The sequence below is a fragment of the Syngnathoides biaculeatus genome, chromosome 4 (assembly GCF_019802595.1).
Source record: "Syngnathoides biaculeatus isolate LvHL_M chromosome 4, ASM1980259v1, whole genome shotgun sequence".
Taxonomy (NCBI): domain Eukaryota; kingdom Metazoa; phylum Chordata; class Actinopteri; order Syngnathiformes; family Syngnathidae; genus Syngnathoides; species Syngnathoides biaculeatus.
This window is the reverse complement of record NC_084643.1, coordinates 34,167,900-34,186,274: the sequence shown is the minus strand read 5'-3', so window position 1 is coordinate 34,186,274 and position 18,375 is coordinate 34,167,900. Positions and strand designations below refer to the sequence as shown.

Sequence of the window (18,375 nt, the reverse complement as noted above, 5' to 3'; positions counted from 1 at the left end):
GCATGCGCCGGACGCTTTGACGTCACTTAGCAACCAAACTCAACCTCCGAAAACGAGAGAAAGATTCTTTCTTATACATTGATGTATTCAGCAAATAAAGTCACATAGTTTATTTAAAAAAACATGTAATGGCATGAATAAATTTTTATTTTTACAAGAAAATCGTAATTTTATGGAAATACAGTTGTCTTTTTTTTTTTTTTTAGAAAAATAGTTGCGTGCGCTGAACCTGGTGAAGCGTAGGCCTCACTGTTCTGAGGACCCGGGTTCTATCCCGGACCCGCCTGTGTGGAGTTTGCTTTTTGTTGCTTGTGCCTGTGTGAGGTTTCTCCGGGCACTCCAGTTGCCTCCACATCCCAAAAACATGCAACATTAATTGGACACTCTAGATTGCCCCTGTGATTGTGAGTGCGAACTGTTGTCTGTCTCCATGTGCCCTGCGGTTGGCTGGCAACCAGTTCAGTGTGTACCCTCCCTCCTGCCCGTTGACACCTGGGATAGGCTCCACCACTCCCCGCGACCCTCGTGAAGATAAGCGTCAAAGAAAATGGATAGATGGATGGGTAGAGACACCGTCGCAAGACAAGAATTTTTTAAATAGCAGCTTCTCCCCTCCCCTGATTATAAGACTTTTTTTCTGTCTTTAACATTTAATTGACTTTCTTTTCAAATGGGCTTTCTTGAGCATGTGGCTTTTGAAAATGTAACCTCTGGACACATTTGGCTTTTTTTCTTGAAGAATGTGTTAATTAAGGGTGACTTCTTCTGGAAAAAAAAAAAAAAAAAAAAAAAAAAAAGGACTGTCTGGGACAGTCATATTCTTGAAAATGATCTTTCTTTTTCTTGATTTTTTTTTTACACCTATTTTTTCCGTTGGTGAAAACGTTTGACTTTTATTGAAATAGTTGACTCTGAAAAGCAATTCTTGGGGGGGTGGGGTTTTTTTCTTGAGACATTTGCTGGTATACAGCTAATTTTAATTGAAAAGGCTTGATATTTTTTTTTTACAACAGTTTCTAACATGTGAACACAAACACACAAGTAGAAACACTCATGTAGTACACATTTCACAGCAGAAACTGGACTTGCAGTTTTCATCTTGAAAAAAAAAGTGTTGAAAAATTACATTTACTTTTATCTCAAGAATTGAATTATTTGACTTTTTAGTTTAAAAAATACAGCTAATTACTCTAAATGCAACTTCGAAAACATGATTTACTGAAAAGTTCTCAAAATGTTCACTCCACCTGAATTTAAGATTTAAAAAAAAAAAGACAATTAGGTCAAATGTTAACTGTTTCTCGGGTGGATTATGTCTACATATCTTGAAATTTTTAAATAATTGTTTTTCCCTAAAAATAATGAAAATAACATGGTTCTTGACAGATCGGACTTGGGTCATTTTTTTTTTGCAGATATGTGACTTTCTTGAAATTCTAACTTGAAAAATGGTCATTACACTTGAAAAACTGGCTTGAAAATTGACATTTTCATTAAAAAATGAATGTGAACGTTATTTTTGTCTTTAAAAACTATTGTTCTTGAAAATGTTTGCCTCTCCTATATTAATGAACTAAACATTTGGTGGTAAACAGCAATTATTTATTGAAAGTCTAAAGAATAAGTATCAGCTCTATTGCATTATTGTAATATCCTGTTTCCATGACAATGACAAAGGAGTATTTTTTTTTTTACAACATGGTTTGTGGCATGTGAACACAAACACGCATGAAGAAGAAGAAACATTCATGTAGCACAGATTGCACAGCAGTTACTCACAAAGTCTTCTAATAGCAGAAACCACCCGGAAGCCACACACACACTACTGCACTGTCCTTTTTTCTTTTTCCACAAGTCCAGTAGGCGGGTGTGTCATCTTGTCCTTGCGAGTGGCGGGTGTGGGGCCCAGCCCACAAAAAAAGTGTCTTTTTCTTGCAAAACGCAATATAAATGCACAAAGTAGAGACAACATCGGCGACGAGAAAGTGTTGTTCTTGTTGTTGTGGTGGTACTGACGCACAAAGTCAGTCCGCTGTATTCATGCAACAATCTTCATGTTGAAAAACAAAAACAAAAAAAAAATCATGTAAAAGCAGCCATCTTTGCATAAATACTTTGTACACGTGAAATGTCATCAGGAACGCGCTAACATTTCATAGAAAAACTAAACGTCTACTTTAAAAAAAAAAAAGCTATTTTGTACACCGCTGATTGAGAAGGACGTTCAAAACAATGATGTCGGCAACAATGGCTGCCACCACCGAGTTGTGAGGGCGTGGGTTTGAAACTGGTTGCAGCCCCCTCCACTTCTCATGGTCGCCAATTAAAACCAAGAGTCGACCCACAGAATCTTGTTTTGAACATAATGTAAATAAAAAAATAATGTACAGATGAAGAACTACGTGTACATAAGATCAAGTGTCACTTGAGATTTGATGTCGTTTAACCGTCACACAAGAATAAAGTCGCATTTGTCGGGAAGGGGGGAAATTGTTTAGTTGTATTGTTTTGTGGGGGAGAAAAAGTTGTAATATTACAACATTTAAGTCAACGGGAATATAGAAATGTAAAGCTGTGAGGAAAAAAATTTTTTTCCCAATGCTTTGTCATTTTGAGTCAAGTTTTCCATTTTTTGAGTTTGACCATTTTTTTTAACTGTCTCCCACGTAAAACGTTTTTCTGTCCATCCATCCATCCATTATCTGATCTGCATATCCTCACAAGGGTTGCCTATTCTATTTTTTAGGAGTAAAAGTAATATTCATATTAATATTACCAACATTCCACCAACATTCCACATTTCAAGTTCACTTTTTTGCGTCTTTAAAAAAAAATATATCACAAAAATCGTATTCTTTTGGAAGTTGTATAACGTCATTTTTTTTATAAAAAAGAAAAAACTTTTAATATTACTTGCATGAGATTAAAGAAAAGAAAAAATAATTTGGTTTTAGGAGTAAAAAGTTGTATTATGGTATGTGTAAAACTTTTTTATGAAATCATAAAATCGAGATGCATGTATTTTATTTCCTAAATAATGTTAATGAGGAGGGGAAAACATTTTATGAAAAAAGAAAATCATTATTAAATTAAAATTGTAATATTACAAGATTTAAAAATAGAATTTCATATTGATGTAAACATTTTATGAGAAATAGAAGTGTAAAATTACAAGATAAAACTGTAAACTTTCAGAGAAAAGAAATTGTAATATCCCAAAATACATTTATATTTTTAAAATAAAAATCAACATGGCAAACTACAATTAGGACATGTTTTTTTTTCCGAGAAATTTATTTTTAAAAAAAAGTTAAGTTACAAGAAAAGTTTGGGGCAATATTACGATATTCCCCTTCCCAGGCAAAAAAAAAAGAAAAAAACATATTATGTAATTTAAAGTTTGTCAAAGTTCTAATATCATGAGAATAAAATTGAGGAAAACTGATTTAGTTCTTTATTAGGAAAAAAAATCCTCCCCAAAAAATTTTGATTCCCCCCCACTCTTACAGTCATTCATGACGTGTTCTATTATTTTCAAATGATTTTCATTAATTTTTGTCTGCAACCAGGTTCAAAACATTAAAAAAAGTAACTAAAGATGTGTTTAAATGTGTGCACATTCCAGCTGTTTGCAACCTAAACAACATCAAGAAGCATCTAGAACAATTTTTTGTTGTTGTTGTGATTAATCAACATGAGGATGGTAATGATGACGATGATAATCACGCCTGTGGGCACAGTCAATAAATGATATACATTTATATAAAAAAAAAACATACAAGAAGAAAGTCCTTTTTTGTAGAAAATCCTGTACACTTACTCAAGACTGACCAGACATTATTAATAAAGTTATTTTCAGATATAAGATATGATATTTGAACATGTCCCTCCATCTAGTCTCTTCAGAAAGCAGCAAAAGAAAAAAAAGTGGAGACAATTTTGCATAACGAGTGACATTATTATTCATGAGTGACATTCATATCTCTTTCATGTCCGCTATGTTACATTTGACCTTTTTGTGGGTGTGTGGTTGGAGTTAAAAAGGCCGTGGTTACATGTATGTACACTATAAACATCTTCCTGGGTTGGAGTGGGGGCGAGGGGCGCATGGGGGCGCTCAGTTCTTGTGTTCGTCGTTGACGGCGGTGCGCTCGTGCTGCAGGTTGCAGTAACAGTTCTGGCACACGCGCACCGGAGATGAAATCTTCAGGCGCTTGATCTCAGACTGGAAGCGACTGCACCTACAAACGGGAGGTCAGGACAGGCACGGCATGGAAGTTCAGAGACGGGAAAAGGGGTGCGCCAACTCAAGGTTCACGGGAGTGCTGGAGCCAATCCCAGCCGTCATCAGGCAGGAGGCGGGGTTCATCCTGAACTGGTTGCCAGCCAATCGCAGGGCACATGGAGACAGACAACTGTCTCACTCACAATCACACCTAGGGGAAATTTAGAGTCTCCAATTAATGTTGCATGTTTTTGGGATGTGGGAGAAAACCCACGCAGGCACGGTGAGGACATGCAAACGCCACATAGCCGGGGCCGGGATTGAACCCGGGTCCTCAGAACAGTGAGGCAGACACTCCACCGTGCTTCCCATTATATACATCTTATATATGATTATATTGTGATCAAGTTTTAAGTGTGTATGAGGCGAGTTGCGCAATCCCCCGAAGGTAAAAGGCATTTTTGCATTTTTATAGTTATTTAGTCACCTATTTTGATTACATTTGAATGTGTGGAATGTAAGTGAGAGGTGCAGCAACAGAAAAAAAACCTTTTGGGCCAGGTGTGAATTATTTTTTTTTGAAGGCAAAGAGATATCCCAACTCTTGGGAAAACTGTTGCATTTTGATGGTGGTTCCCTCACTTTTTGGGGGCGGCGAGGTGCGTCAATGGCTGGGCATTTTTAATTTTGGTCATATCGAGAGGGTAAAATTGAAACAAAATCTTTTGATTTTTCTTTATTATCATTTCATGTTTTGATCTAGATTACATGACTTTGCTAGTGTGTGCCTGCAGGGATGGGGTGCACCAATCTTGTTGGAATGTTGAAGGGGATGTGCAGCTTAAAAAAAAAAATGCTTGGTTTTTTTCTGCAATATCCTGTCGTACTTACTTCTGACAAAACAGCTGTCCACAATTCCGGCAGTGGTGGCGTCTCTCGGTGAGGGAGAATCGCACAGCACACCCTGAGCAGCTGTCCACCACCTCATCCTTCACCCAGTGGTCGGCGGCCGAGCGTCCCGGCTGGTCACTCACCGACCAACTGAAGACGCGTCCCTGCCCGTCGCCCACCAGAATCTTGCTGTGGTCCCTGATACGGAAGGAAAGAAGGAGGTAAACACCATATGAAAAAAAAAGAAATCATGTATTTCATATCCTTAATTTTGAGATAGATATGGACTACTATAATTTTTTTTTGTCCTCATTAATGGGACAATTCAGCACACTAGTAGAATGACTAGGTTGTACAAGCAGAATAGCTGCCTGAATAATATTTATGCACAATAATTTTGCCATACGAGTAGAACTACTACATCACTCATGTGGAAAAACTACTAGTGGGCACTTGTAGTGTCCAGGAGGCTACAAGTGAGGGACACATGCATACTGGCTGGGCCTAGAGTTATTACTTGTCCAGCACAATACTTTACTTGTGAGGTGTAATTGTCTACCGATCGGTCAAAAGTGGCACTTGTAGGGGAAAAAAGCAGTACTTGGAAAAGATATTTGTGCTACTCGTGCACTGTTATGGAATGTCGCTTTAAGCATTTATTCAATACCATCTTAGGGTCCATCTATTATTATGCTCTTTGTCCGCACTCGTAAGACAATTCAGCACACTAGTAGAACCATTTTCAGTAGTAGCTATTTCCAATATTAATGCCGCTTTTGGCCTACTAGTACACAATTAAACCTTAGTTGTGCACTACTGCACTGCACTAGAAACACTGCTAGGCTCAACTAGTAGGCATGTGTCACACAGGGGTAGGCCACCTTTGGCACCAGTTGGCACTAATTGGCATAAACACCCACACGCTGGGTGTCATGTTATTTGTCACCTAATGTGTGGCCTGGTTTACAGTATTGAGCTTGAGTGACAGCTCATGTGCAAAATCGTTGCAGCAACGCTGTAGGCACAGTCCCATCCATGGTCCCAAAGACCTGTGCCTTACAGATGTCACCAATGGCAGCTGGCTACTAAAAAGGAAAAAACGAGGGCATTTTGGTCTTCACGGACACAAGAGTTTAGCTTTGCAATTTTGAAGGAACATGCTGTGTGGACTGTATGATGTGAGAATGTTGTGTGGCAGACGCTAAGTGTTTACAGAAAGACGAAGCTGCTCGAGAAGACTTTCAGAAACCAAGCAGAAAAAGAAAAGTCCATCAATTAAACATGCCCTGGTATGGCAAACAAAGTAGCTCCTTTCAAAGTTTCCACCTTTGTTAAATCTTAAGGGGCCCTCCCATTGCTTTGCAAAGCAAGGGACGACGGCTATATGGAGGTACGTTGGAATGTGTTGTGTGTTGTCATTTAACTTTGCATTATAGTGGATGATGGCACATTTGTTGAAAAGAAAATTTGAAATGGGCAATCCATGTCTCAAAGGTTGCCGGCCCCCTGCTCGAGCACTAGTCGCCAATAGTCTTGTTGTACCAGAGCAAGTTCCATGAATGAAAGTTCATGAAATAGTTCATATTTTGGACAAATATGAATTACACATGGGGTAGCACGGTGGACCAACTGGTTGGTGCGTTGGCCTCACAGTTCTGAGGACCGAGGTTCGAACCCTGGCCCAGCCTGTGTGGAGTTTGCTTTCCCCGTGCCTCCGTGTGTTTTTTCTGAGCACTCCGGTTTCCTCCCAAATCACAAAAACATGCAACATTGATTGGAGACTCTAAATTGCCCCGAGGTGTGATTGTGAGTGCGATTGTTGTCTGTCCATATGTGCCCTGCGATTGGCTGGCAACCAGCTCAGGGTGTACCCTGTCTCCTGCCCCATGAAAGCTGGGATTGGCTCCAGCACTTCTACAACCCTCGTGAGGATAAGCAGATCAGAAAATGGATGGATGAATTAAACAATTAATTTCTGGTAGATGAACGTTATTGAGAACGCACTCATAATCACGTCGATGAACAGTTTTTGACCAACAGTTCATCTTCATTCAAAAAGGGCTAGGTTTTTTAGGCTCTTAAATAAAACCCAGCTGAACACACTACATACAAATCGTCATATGTCTCAGAAAATGTGTGTAAATGGGAATGAACATGTTCTCTGGTTATTTTGCATAACAGTAAAAATAGCTTACTAGGAAAATTATTTGTATCACAATGGTTTCGTTAAAACTGTACGATTCCATTGATAATTTGGAAATGATTTTGTTTTGCATTATAAAAATAGATGAGATAAAATATTTTACAAATACAACTTCCAAGCAACAGGTTTTTTCCATTTTTTTCAGACTACACCATGTAATCTGCTGTTGGCTACTAGCGTGGGCTGAATGAGTGGCAACACAGGGAAAATTAAATGCCAATATTTGAGGGAAAAAGCCCGTCAGCAACATACTGCAGAAAAAAAGAACTATAAGAACTATAAACTGTAGCTATAAGCTATAACTATAAGTTTGTTTTTGGACCAGTGACTAGTTCAAAATTTTGAATATTGAACTATGAACAGGACTAGTTCATTTTGGACGAGTTCACATAGAAAATGTACTTTCCCAACACTGGTCTTGACATCCAGTTTGATTTCCATTAGTGCACCCTGTCCTCACTAGTCCCAACTTTGGCATACTAATGAGACAATTACATTACTAGCAAGGCAAAATGACTACTAGTGACATAAAACTCTACTAACTAATACACGTTTCACTAGTAAAGTAGTAATAATAGTACGCAGATGTCAGCTAGTAGTATCCCAATGTTGCCGATTTACTAGTTAGGAGGAAATCGCACTAGTACATGAACATTAAGCGGCGAGACAAAATTAGCAACACAGAGACAAGATGGCATCTCACTTGGAGATGGCGAGTGCACTGATCTCGGCAGGCTGCGCATTGTCCTTGCGGTCGAACGCCGTGTGCATGGTGAGTTTGCTGCGGAACACCAGCTGTCGCTCCCACCTGTAGCCTGTCAACACACGTTAGCACACTCGCGGTTAGCAGGCGTACCTCTCCACGGCAGGTGGGTGCAAGTGGGTGCGCCAACAAAATTTTGAGAAATTTTGTTCTATGACCTGCAAAAGTTAAATCAAGGCAATCAAGGTGATTGTACATTGTAAATTAATACATCGTGGGGGGTGCCGCCCAGACCGACTGCTCCCGTCGGCCAAATCAAAAAACACCCGTAGGGGATACGGCAACTCTGTTGCACTGTTGAGGGGATTGTAGTCTAAAAATGTTGTGAATTGCCTTTGTATCCCTGAATATCTACCGAGCAATACAGTAAATATTTTCTTTCTATTCTCTGTGCTGAAAGAAGAGGTGCACAAAATCGTTTCAAGTATTGAAGTAAAAAAAATCCGTTTGCGGGCCCACCCCTCCACAGTTAGCAGATGGGGCAGCAAAAGTATGAAAATGTTGGTTTGGTTAGATATTTTTTTTCTTCATTGGGTTGGGGGAGGGTGGGTGTGTAAACTTCTGGGCATTACCATTAAGTTTACACACAGCCAAGGAGCCTACGACAACACCCACCTGCCCTGAGCTGGTTGAAGGTGCGAGCCTCCACGACAGGTTGGTGCAGAAGCTGAGTGTTGGTGCCGCTAATTCCGTGAGGTTGCGTGTGGTGGCGATGCACAGCCTTGTGTTGGCCCTCTGAGTAGTTGACGAACACAAAGCCGTCCTTCTCATCAATGCTCAGGCTGTCCGACCAGCGGTGGGAATCATCTGAGCCGCTGTCCATTGACCACGACGCACCAGCTCGTGCCGATGGACCTGGAAAAAAGTTTGATACTCATGCTTTCGTTTAAAAAATTCATAAACTGTGGTGCGCGGTCCACTAGATTTGCGAATTGTATGCATGTTATGGAAAACAGGCTGTATTTGGGTTTTTGTGGGTGGGGTTTGGTGTGGTGGTGGGTTGAGGTGCCGGCTATAAAGGTGCACCAACTCTGTTGGTGTGTTGAAGGCAGTGTGCAGCTTTTGGAGAGACTGCAACATCTTAAAATCAACATCGCTATAAACTAGGTTTGTTTTGAATCATTTCCAGAGGGGATGTGCTAACTCTGAGGGGCTGGACAACAAAAACATCCCGGGGAAGTTTACTTTACTAAATAAAATCTGCAATCCGACTCCTGCTCTGATAGCACAAATAGTCAATAGTCCTGTCTTGTACCTGAAAGAGTTCCATGAATGAAGGTTCTTGAAGTAATTCATATTTTGGGTAAAAAAACATGAATTAAACATACGGCAGCATTGGTCAGACCATTGGCCTCACAGGTCTGTGGACCGAGGTACAAATCTCATCCCCGCCTGTGTGGAGTTTTTCATGCTCTCCCCGTGCTTGCATGCGGTTTCCTCATACGTCCCCAAAACATGCGTTAATTGGAGATTCAAAATGGCCCCCAGGTGTGATTGTGAGTCTGACTGTCATCTGTCTCTATGTGCCCTGTGATTGGCTGGCAACCAGTTCAGGGTGTACCCCGCCCCCTGCCCGATGACACCTGGGATAGGCTCCAGCACTCCCGTGACCCTTGTGAGGATAAGCAGCTCAGAAAATGGATGGATGGATGTTAGATTTCAAGAATGTAGCGATTTTTCTGCTGTAAGCATAATGGTTTAAACATTTTGGGATTTTTTTTTTTTTTTTACAAAAATATACAAAATATAATCTATGTAGTTATGTTGTTGTTTAACAACGTTCATTCAGACTTATTTTGTAGGTTGGGGAGAAGGGCTGTACCAACTAAATGATGAGCTGAATGCACAGCTTAAAGAACAGCATAAAATCTCTTGTTCTGTGTTAAATATGGTTTGGATTTTTTGTGCATTTGAGAGTGGGGGTGCGTTTACAGTGTGGAAGGGGGTGCATGGATCAAATATTTTTGGAAAATTTGTTGGACAACATTAAATCTGCATTTCTCTATACTAAATAGGATTTGGTTGGATTTTTTTTGGTGAGTTGAGCGAGTGGGATCGTGCCAATTCAAAGTTTTGAAGGGTACGCAGCTTAACGAATTGGGCAAAAACTGTTCTAAGAAAAATAAATAATGTAGTTTATATTAAGGGGTGTGTCAAACAAAAAAAATATATATTTAGCAAAATGCTAAATTAGATTTTTCCCAGGTGTTACCTCTCGGTCTGTGCACAGCACTGCCTGGCTGGCTGCCTGGCTGACTAGACGGGTTCCGGACAGCTTTCTCTTCATGGCTCAGACTACTTCCTGGTCGTTCTTCTTCTTCTCCGTCTGATTCGCTGCTGTCCTCATCGCCACCCTCTGCCGGACCACAGAGAAAATCCAATTAGACTTCCTGACAGGTTTTGAACACTTGCTGTTATCCTGACTCACCAAGTTTGTCCTCTGCACAGCAGTCGGGAACTTCGGGCTCTATAGGTTCAGGAGCAGGGGTTTCTGGGACTTGGAGGAACTCCATCCTCCAGAACTACGACAACAATAAAAGAGCACTCAAGCTTAGCTTTTCACTCTAGCCGGCATGTTTTAAATTTCTTTGTTTGTTGTTTATTCTCCCATTTACCCTAACAACGCCATCCGAGTGTCCTGTGACGATAACGTTGTGCGTGTCCCACTCGTTCATCTCTGATACGCAGCAGCATGCAATGTTCTGACTGCGTCCTGTGAAGGTGTTGGCACTGGCGATGGGGCTTCCATTGATGCTCCACACGTGAATGTACGTGCCTGCGCACGAAACGATGTCACCCTGTGCGCACGCAGAAACACACACACATACCCGGGCTAGCATTAGCATGTTAGCTTTAGTAGCAGTATTGTGATATAAGTGAAGTTAACATTCATGTTAGTAGTAAAAAGATTTTTTCCCCCCAGTAGAATCAGCCGCTGTAGCATTTTCACATTTTTACTATTATTTTATTTAGCATTAGTAGCAGAATCGGCCTTCCTGTTTCCTCTCTGTTAAATGTCTTCTATGGACCAACAATTTTACATTATCTAAGATGTGTAATATAATGGTCAAGTTTTTTTTTCTTACACTTTAGGAATGTCATGCAAAGCATTGCCTTTTTGACACACGGACACACTACAGTGGAATCTCGGTTCATAAATTTAAATTTGATCAGTTGGTTCGCGAGGTAATGTTTCCCACTGAAATGACTGGAAATGCAGTTAATCTGTTCCTGCCAAATAAGAAAGTTATGTTTATGTCAGTTTTATCAGGGTGTACTTAAAAATTAATGCCGTACAATAAAGAAATGTAACATAACATAACACTGTTATGAAGAAATAAATGTTCACAGGCAAATCACTCTTCAACGCATTTTGATGGACAGTACTGTATGCTTTAGAAACTGGATTGCATTGTGGTACGTGGCAGTCTTTTTATATGTCAGTATCTATGAATAAAGTACACAAACATGTTTCGCTGTGCAGTTAGAGACAGAGAGCATGTGAAAATCAATGAAGCGGTAGGTGATTCAGAAGGAACCATTCAACTACAAAGCCTCGCTCTAAACGGAGTTGCTGATTAACTGGGGTGTTTGTGAATCGAGATACCACTCTATTAGTCTTTGCACCAACCGTGAGTTCATTGATGCACAGCGCGGAGACGGGAGCGCGGTGTCCTCGTAGCTGGGTAACGAAGGAAAGCTTGTTGAGGTCCCACACAATGCAGGTTCTGTCCCTGGAGCCGCTCACCACAATGTGGTACGCAGAGGACGCCGTCAGACACGTGACGGCATCTGTGTGGCCCAGTAGCGCCTGCCAACACACATGAGAGGCGGGTAGTAATCATGTCATGATATTAAAATGGAGGAAAATGACAAACTTTACCTGCTTGAGCGTGAGCGTCTTGGCTCTTTCTTTGGACATTCCTGTCTCCCAAACACAAATGGCTGTGCTGGTTCCGCCTGTGATTACTAGTTTGGGGTTGGGGCAGATTGCGCACAAAATCTGACCCCACTCCGACAAACACTCATACACCACCAATGCCTGAAAAAAAAAAAAAAAAAAGAGATTCAACTATGAAGACATTTTTTCTTTAGGGCAAAGTGCCGAGGCCAGCTCAGATTGGGTACTTGCATTCATTAGAAAACAATTGACTATGATTTAAAAAAAAAAAAAAAAAGTAAGATTCTGGAAATTTTTGGCTCAGGTTTCGGATGCTTTTCTGTGAGAGGGATTTTTTGTTTAAATTTCAGGATCGGGTGGGATTTTTTATATGCTCTAGATTGGGAGTGAATGTTTTTTTTTAACACACATTTGGGATTGAGAAGAATGTGGCTACTCAAACACAAGTCATAGTGAATTCATCGTTTAGCAAGGGGTCAAATGAATTTTTCACACGCATATAGATACAGTATGCATAGCTGTATACCTTTTTTACCGCTCTATACTATGGGAGATCCAGAGCAAAGTCCACAATACAAACTCAGATTGTTGTCCACCAAAGAGGTGTCTTGACAGTGACATTTGTGCTCACCCAGGCCTCCGAAAATTTGTTCTTTTGAGAACGTTAGAGGACCATCACTGACCTTATCAGACTCGTAGTTTGCAAGGCGGCAGCTGAGGTCAGCGTACCCCCACGCAAACGTCTTGTTCCACGTGGGCGGAGTCAGCACTTTATTTTGCTCCACGGCCAAGATACCTTTGTCGGTGCACACAATCTGACCCACTGGCTCCTTCAGCTCTGCGACAAACATAAAAAAAAGTAAAATACGGTTATTATATTGTATGTACATGCAAGTGTGTGAGTGTATATACCTTTGACAGGGCCCAATGAGGGTCTGAGATTGTCCAAATGATAAAAGAAGATCTTGTCGCCAGTGGAGCTTGGCAGAACATTGGTGGGATCACCGTTAGCTTTGCTCCGCACACGTTTAGGTGGGTGGGGCTTCTTAAACAGCTGAAACACACCATCCAGACATGCCCATTCCATTAGCATTAGCCATGTTAGGTGTGAATTCCCTATTATTAGCAGCAATGGCCACGGCCACTGTTTAGATGTTAAAATTAGCACTTTTGTGTCGGCATTCGGACCTGCTTGGGGATCTGCCCAAAGTTGTTGATGAATCCGATGGTGGCAGTCTCCTTGAGGGGGTCGTTGATGTTGTAAATGTCAACCTGGCCTTCGTAGAAGAGATGGTGGAAAACGTTGACAGCCTCCACAGCAGGAGGCCCTTGCTGCTTGTAGCCGAATATCAGATCGATCCACTCGTGAAGATGCGCCGACACGTAATCGCACTCCAGCGCCTGGACAAAGGCATGTGAGAATTAATCCATGACAACAAACAAAACAAAAACTTTGAATATAGGACAGACATTCCCAAACAGTGTAGGTGGTACCCTCTCCTTTTATGGGTTGCGCAAGATTGAAAATGTCCAACTCTGGTGGTGGGTCACTCTTAACCATTGAAACTCTTCAAGGTATTCAAAATATTTTATCATACTAAAATACTAGATAAGTAAGCCTTTCTTTTGTATGTGTATTGGGAAGAGTAGCGTCCTAACGATTTTAGGATATTGAAGGGGATTTGTAACTTGAAACTTTGGAAAAGACTGCATAAAACTTGTTTTTTAAGGGGATTTGCAAGAGCGAGGGGGTGTGCCTACACTTTTGGGATGTTGAAAAGGGTGTGCAGCCATTAGAGAGTTTGGTCAACTGTACTCAATGTTTTTGGGAGAGGGTGTGCAAGGTTCAGGGCATGGCTTCAAAAGTTTGGGAAATACAGCAACAAACGTTTTTTTTCCAGAGGGTGTCTATGGGGTAGAGGGGTGCTTTAGCACTTTGGGATATTAAAGCGGGTGTGTGGCTCCAAAAATTGGGAAAGACAATACTTTAAGGATGTCAGTCAGGATGTCCAAGTGGGTACGAAGCTGAAAACAAAAGTTAACAGCATACCTCTCTGTGCACCCGGATGAACTCCCGTGGGTCGCCCTTGGCCCACGGAGGCAGGATGACGTCGCCCAGCTTGGTCCCATTTTGCTTGGCACCTGTTGGCATCAAAGAAGTAGCCTTTAGCATCACTGATGTTGTTGGTTGTTATGTGACCATGCTAACTGCTACTGACCCAGATCAAAGTTGTTGGAGTTGAGCAGGAACTCTGGCAGGTAGAAGAACTCTGGGATGAGCTCCTTGACATCGGCCATGTTGTGCTTGGCAGCAGACAGCCAAGCCTCCCGCACGCTGTGGAACATTCTGTCGGCCAGGTCAAAATGGCCACCCTAACAAAGGGGTCCATTACGTTAGCTTGGCATTATTATCTTGGTTTTGTTTTCAATCAATACTTTCTCACCTGTAGTCTGAGGAAAATCTGTGTGAAAGGCTCCATGCGCACCAGGTAGGAAGCCACAATCATGGCGGATGAGTAGTGCGTGCCATAGTGGTAGGCGGGAGTTTCGCCTATGTGATAAAGTCATTGGTCAGTCTAAGTCTCAATCATTCAGTCAGTGTTCATCCAATCATTGAATGGTCCAGATGTCACTAATTACCATTGGGGTCCTCCCAGTCCTTGTAGCGTTTCTTGTACTGCGTCAGCCTGTCATCTGTCTGGGCCCCCATGGGCTTGGCAAGATTGCGGAAGGTCTTGGGGTTGTTGAGATCCAGCTCCTTTGCCAAATAAACAAATTCAAAACCAGAATCAGCCCGACGCTATTCAAGACGGGAGGCAGTGCATCTTCCGCACTGTGGAACACACCTCGGAGTCAAAGTCAGCCAAGATCCAAGGGAAGACAGGGTACTGCATCAGGTCATTGTAAGAGCGACCCGCTAGCGTGTTGAGATGCATCAGATATTGGAAGTTACTGATTTCCCCTCGCTGGGAAAAAAAAAAGGAAGTAGAACTGAGAACCAGCCCAGAACCCAGAATGTGGGTACAACTAGTGCCAAGGTGGCCACTTGTTACCTCCCAACGCTGAGTCACAGACTTTTCTCCCACCAAAGTGCTGAGGAGACCAGACCTAATGACGACATGACAGACACTTAGACTTAGCATTAACAACTGGTGTACTATTTTCATGTTTTCATATTTGTATGTGTTTGCAGTAACCTAAATAGCAGTTTTTAGAATTAGTGACAGAAGCAGTTTCTCTGTTGTTAAAAGTTCAGGGATGTAGCATGTGCTTTTTGTTTTTTTGTGCTACCCTGAGAGGCTGTATACTGTATGTTTTATTGATGTTAGCAGTAGCAGTTAACCTTTTTCTTTTGTTGTTAGTGTAACACCTGTAAATAATTTGTTTTGTTGTACGTGTCTCTTCTAACCGTTATCATGTTATTATTATTATGTTCTCTGTGTGTGGGAGATGAACAGAGGTTTGCATGTTCCACCTGCCAGTAGGTGGCGGTGGGGTATCTGCTGAAGCAGTTGGCTGGAGAAGAAGAAAGCGGAGTTGCGAAGACAATGGAAAAAGACTTGGGAAGTGTTGTGCTTTTGTTCTCGAGAGTTTTTCCTGTTGTGAAAGCAATACATGAATGTTTTTCACACACCATCTGAGACGTCTGTCGTGAGTGGTGTAACATTAGCATTCAGGCGGCGTGGTGGCGTGACTAGTTAGAGTGTTAGCCTCAGTTCTGAGGACTCTAATGAGCATTCTAACTTCTCTAACTGCATCCTTTGCACAACTGTGGGTTAAAAAATGTTCTGCTTTCAACGTATGTTGGGTGGGCGGCTCCAACTACCAAATTCCTTGTGTGTTGTTTACATACTTGGCAAACAAATCTGATCCTGATTTATAATGATAAATGAAACACACCCTTGTTCCACACTGGTGTTTGGCCTCTGTCCTGAAACCGACTCGGAGCTGTCAGCCAGTGAAGGCACCACTGCAAGGAACCTACAGGAAATGGTTTTATAATTAATACAGAGTTCACACAAGGCGAAAGAAACCATTGTGTTTTATACCTTTGGTAGACTTTGTTGCGCACACCCTTCTGGAAGGCCAGCAGATAGTTCCTCCCATCAGCAGAGAAAACCTCCACTGCCATTGGCTACCATACAATAGCACAAAATACTTTTATTTTAAACCACATACGCCATTTAATAGCCTGGGAGAGGTGACGTAACCCTGTTCACACAACTCATCCAAATTCCCTCCATGAAGCCAAATAAATAGTACCTGCAGCAGGTAGCGTCGTTTGTGCACCTCTTTGATGTCCTCATAAGCAAAGATGCTGCACGTCCGCTTCAGCTGACTCTGACCCTGGCGCGCACCTCTAGGGATGATGGCCTCATGCAAGCTGACACATAACAACAGTCACAGCATTAGGTCCAACATCATATGGATAAGAGTGTGTGTGCCGAGTGGGTCATGTTGCAGTAAGAAGGTGAGTGGTTTTAAACATATTGGAAAGATGTCTGAACTTTTTGTAAAAGATGTGAGCAAGTGAGAGGGTTGCCGCTGACTCTATCGGGATGTTAAAACGGGTGTAAAAAATCTTTGGGGATGTTGAAAGTGATTGGGAAAACTACCAAACTTTTTTTTTAATGTCGGGGGGCGGAAGGGGTGGCGCAGAGGGGTGCAGCAACTCTTTTAGGATGTTTGGGAAAGACTGTAGTATACTTATTTTTGGAGGGTATTGTTTGTTCAGTGGAGACGGATGTGTTAGCTGCATGGCGATGCTGAAGGGGTTGTGCCAATTCCTCCGTGACGTTGATGGGTGTGTGGCACTTAAGAAGTTTGAGAAAGCGTGCAACACCCTTTTGTTTGTTTGCACCGAGACACCAAGACTGAAGGAAGGATGTTTGAGGACACTAAAGTAGTGATTGTCGTACTCGGTCGGGACTTGCGTAGGTTCGCCACTAATTCAAGAATAATTATTGAGGGGAGCGCGTGACGTTACACAAAGAAAACGGGAGAAACAACTCGTAAATCAAGCCTCGCCTTCTTTTCCTTCATGCAGATACATATACAGATTCTGCACACAAGTGTGATATGTAACACGAAAATAGGAAACTGTCAATGACGAATTCGTCTTTGGGTTATAATATATTATATTATGTGGCTTCTCGGTCTTCCTCTGACTCTGGAAAGATCTCGTGCTAATATCAATGGTTTCTCCGTCGATATGCATGTAAATACCATTGAAATACCCCTCGCTGAAATACTTGAACCCTGCTGTCTGCTTTTTAACGATATTTCAATGTTAGCTAAGAATGCGAGTGAGAAATCAGCCGGTAAATCAGACAGTTTCGCTCTATTCCTTTCTTGCTGCACCGATATTTTTCCTAATTGTTTGTCTGACATCAGCGCACATGGCGTGACGTCACTACAGGAGGCGTGGTTAAGTGGCCTGTATGGAGCGGTCAATTTCATTTACAGAACCTCCTTTTTAAAAAGTTTGCTAAAGATGGTATAAAATATTTATAATAGACTGCGTGGAGAAGAGGGAATAAGCCAATTCTTTTGACATGTAAAGTGGGTGCATCAAATCCTCCCAGAAGGGGATTGTCAACTCTTTGGAGTTGTTATTATGATGATGATGATATTGGGGTGTCTACAGCTTAAAAAGGTTGGGTAAGAATACTCAACTTTTTTTAAGATATGTGTAGGCAAAGAGAGGTGCGCCAACTGGATTGGGATGCTGAAGGGTGGGGTGTGGTTTAAAAAGTTTTGGAAAGTCAGTACGAAAATCTAGACGTACTTGGGGGGAAGCGTGTCGATGTCCCTAATCTCTCTGGACATGGTCATGGTGTAGCCATCAATGACATAGAAGTGTTCTTTTCCAAAGAGCAGCAAACCCTCGCTAGTGTCCAGACCCTGAACACGGGCGCAGCGGTACATATGCTGGATCTAAACACATCACACAAACACACACCTCATCAACATGTGCATATCTCTTGAGAGTTCAGTAACAATTCTACAAGTGGAAAAAAAACATGGAATGAGTGCCTCAAATGCCTCTAAAATCCTCCATAGAAAATCCATTTCTGAAAGAAAAAAAATTGATTGCTAAACTACATGAGCTATTCTACTGCCCACACTGCTCTTTTCACCAATAAGCTTCCATTTGTGCAAGTGAAGTTGAGTGTTTAGGGCGAGTGACACCGTTTCAAATACTATATTGGGTTATTTATGACACATCAACTTCTTGGAATTTGTGTCCGTGCGAGCAACTGGTGGTTATGAATCCCCCCACAGGCACAAATAGCACGTTATTTTCTCGGAACTGGTTTAATGAATCCACCCATTTACATACATAAATACCTTGCTGGCTGTTGCTGCAAAAAAAGGAATTGAAGTGCTCT

The 18,375-nt window shown here is 41.6% G+C and overlaps 1 protein-coding gene across 1 annotated transcript in view; it reads right to left on the bottom strand.

Moving 5' to 3' along the window:
- Window positions 1-3,656: 3,656 nt before the first annotated feature.
- wdfy3 (WD repeat and FYVE domain containing 3) overlaps window positions 3,657-18,375 on the bottom strand; it is a 76,726-nt gene continuing 62,007 nt past the window's right edge. Inside the window, exons 44-65 of the mRNA XM_061816482.1 lie at window positions 17,772-17,920; window positions 16,247-16,367; window positions 16,033-16,118; window positions 15,884-15,964; window positions 15,037-15,091; window positions 14,830-14,949; window positions 14,624-14,741; window positions 14,428-14,534; window positions 14,203-14,356; window positions 14,034-14,125; window positions 13,172-13,384; window positions 12,896-13,037; window positions 12,667-12,821; window positions 11,966-12,124; window positions 11,714-11,893; window positions 10,698-10,880; window positions 10,511-10,604; window positions 10,295-10,438; window positions 8,698-8,937; window positions 8,023-8,134; window positions 5,117-5,314; window positions 3,657-4,241 (exon numbers count right to left, since the gene is read on the bottom strand). Of these exons, the coding sequence (XP_061672466.1) occupies window positions 4,118-4,241; window positions 5,117-5,314; window positions 8,023-8,134; window positions 8,698-8,937; window positions 10,295-10,438; window positions 10,511-10,604; window positions 10,698-10,880; window positions 11,714-11,893; window positions 11,966-12,124; window positions 12,667-12,821; window positions 12,896-13,037; window positions 13,172-13,384; window positions 14,034-14,125; window positions 14,203-14,356; window positions 14,428-14,534; window positions 14,624-14,741; window positions 14,830-14,949; window positions 15,037-15,091; window positions 15,884-15,964; window positions 16,033-16,118; window positions 16,247-16,367; window positions 17,772-17,920 (3,027 nt within the window). The 3' untranslated portion in view covers window positions 3,657-4,117. The remainder of the gene's footprint in view (window positions 4,242-5,116; window positions 5,315-8,022; window positions 8,135-8,697; window positions 8,938-10,294; window positions 10,439-10,510; window positions 10,605-10,697; window positions 10,881-11,713; window positions 11,894-11,965; window positions 12,125-12,666; window positions 12,822-12,895; window positions 13,038-13,171; window positions 13,385-14,033; window positions 14,126-14,202; window positions 14,357-14,427; window positions 14,535-14,623; window positions 14,742-14,829; window positions 14,950-15,036; window positions 15,092-15,883; window positions 15,965-16,032; window positions 16,119-16,246; window positions 16,368-17,771; window positions 17,921-18,375) is intronic.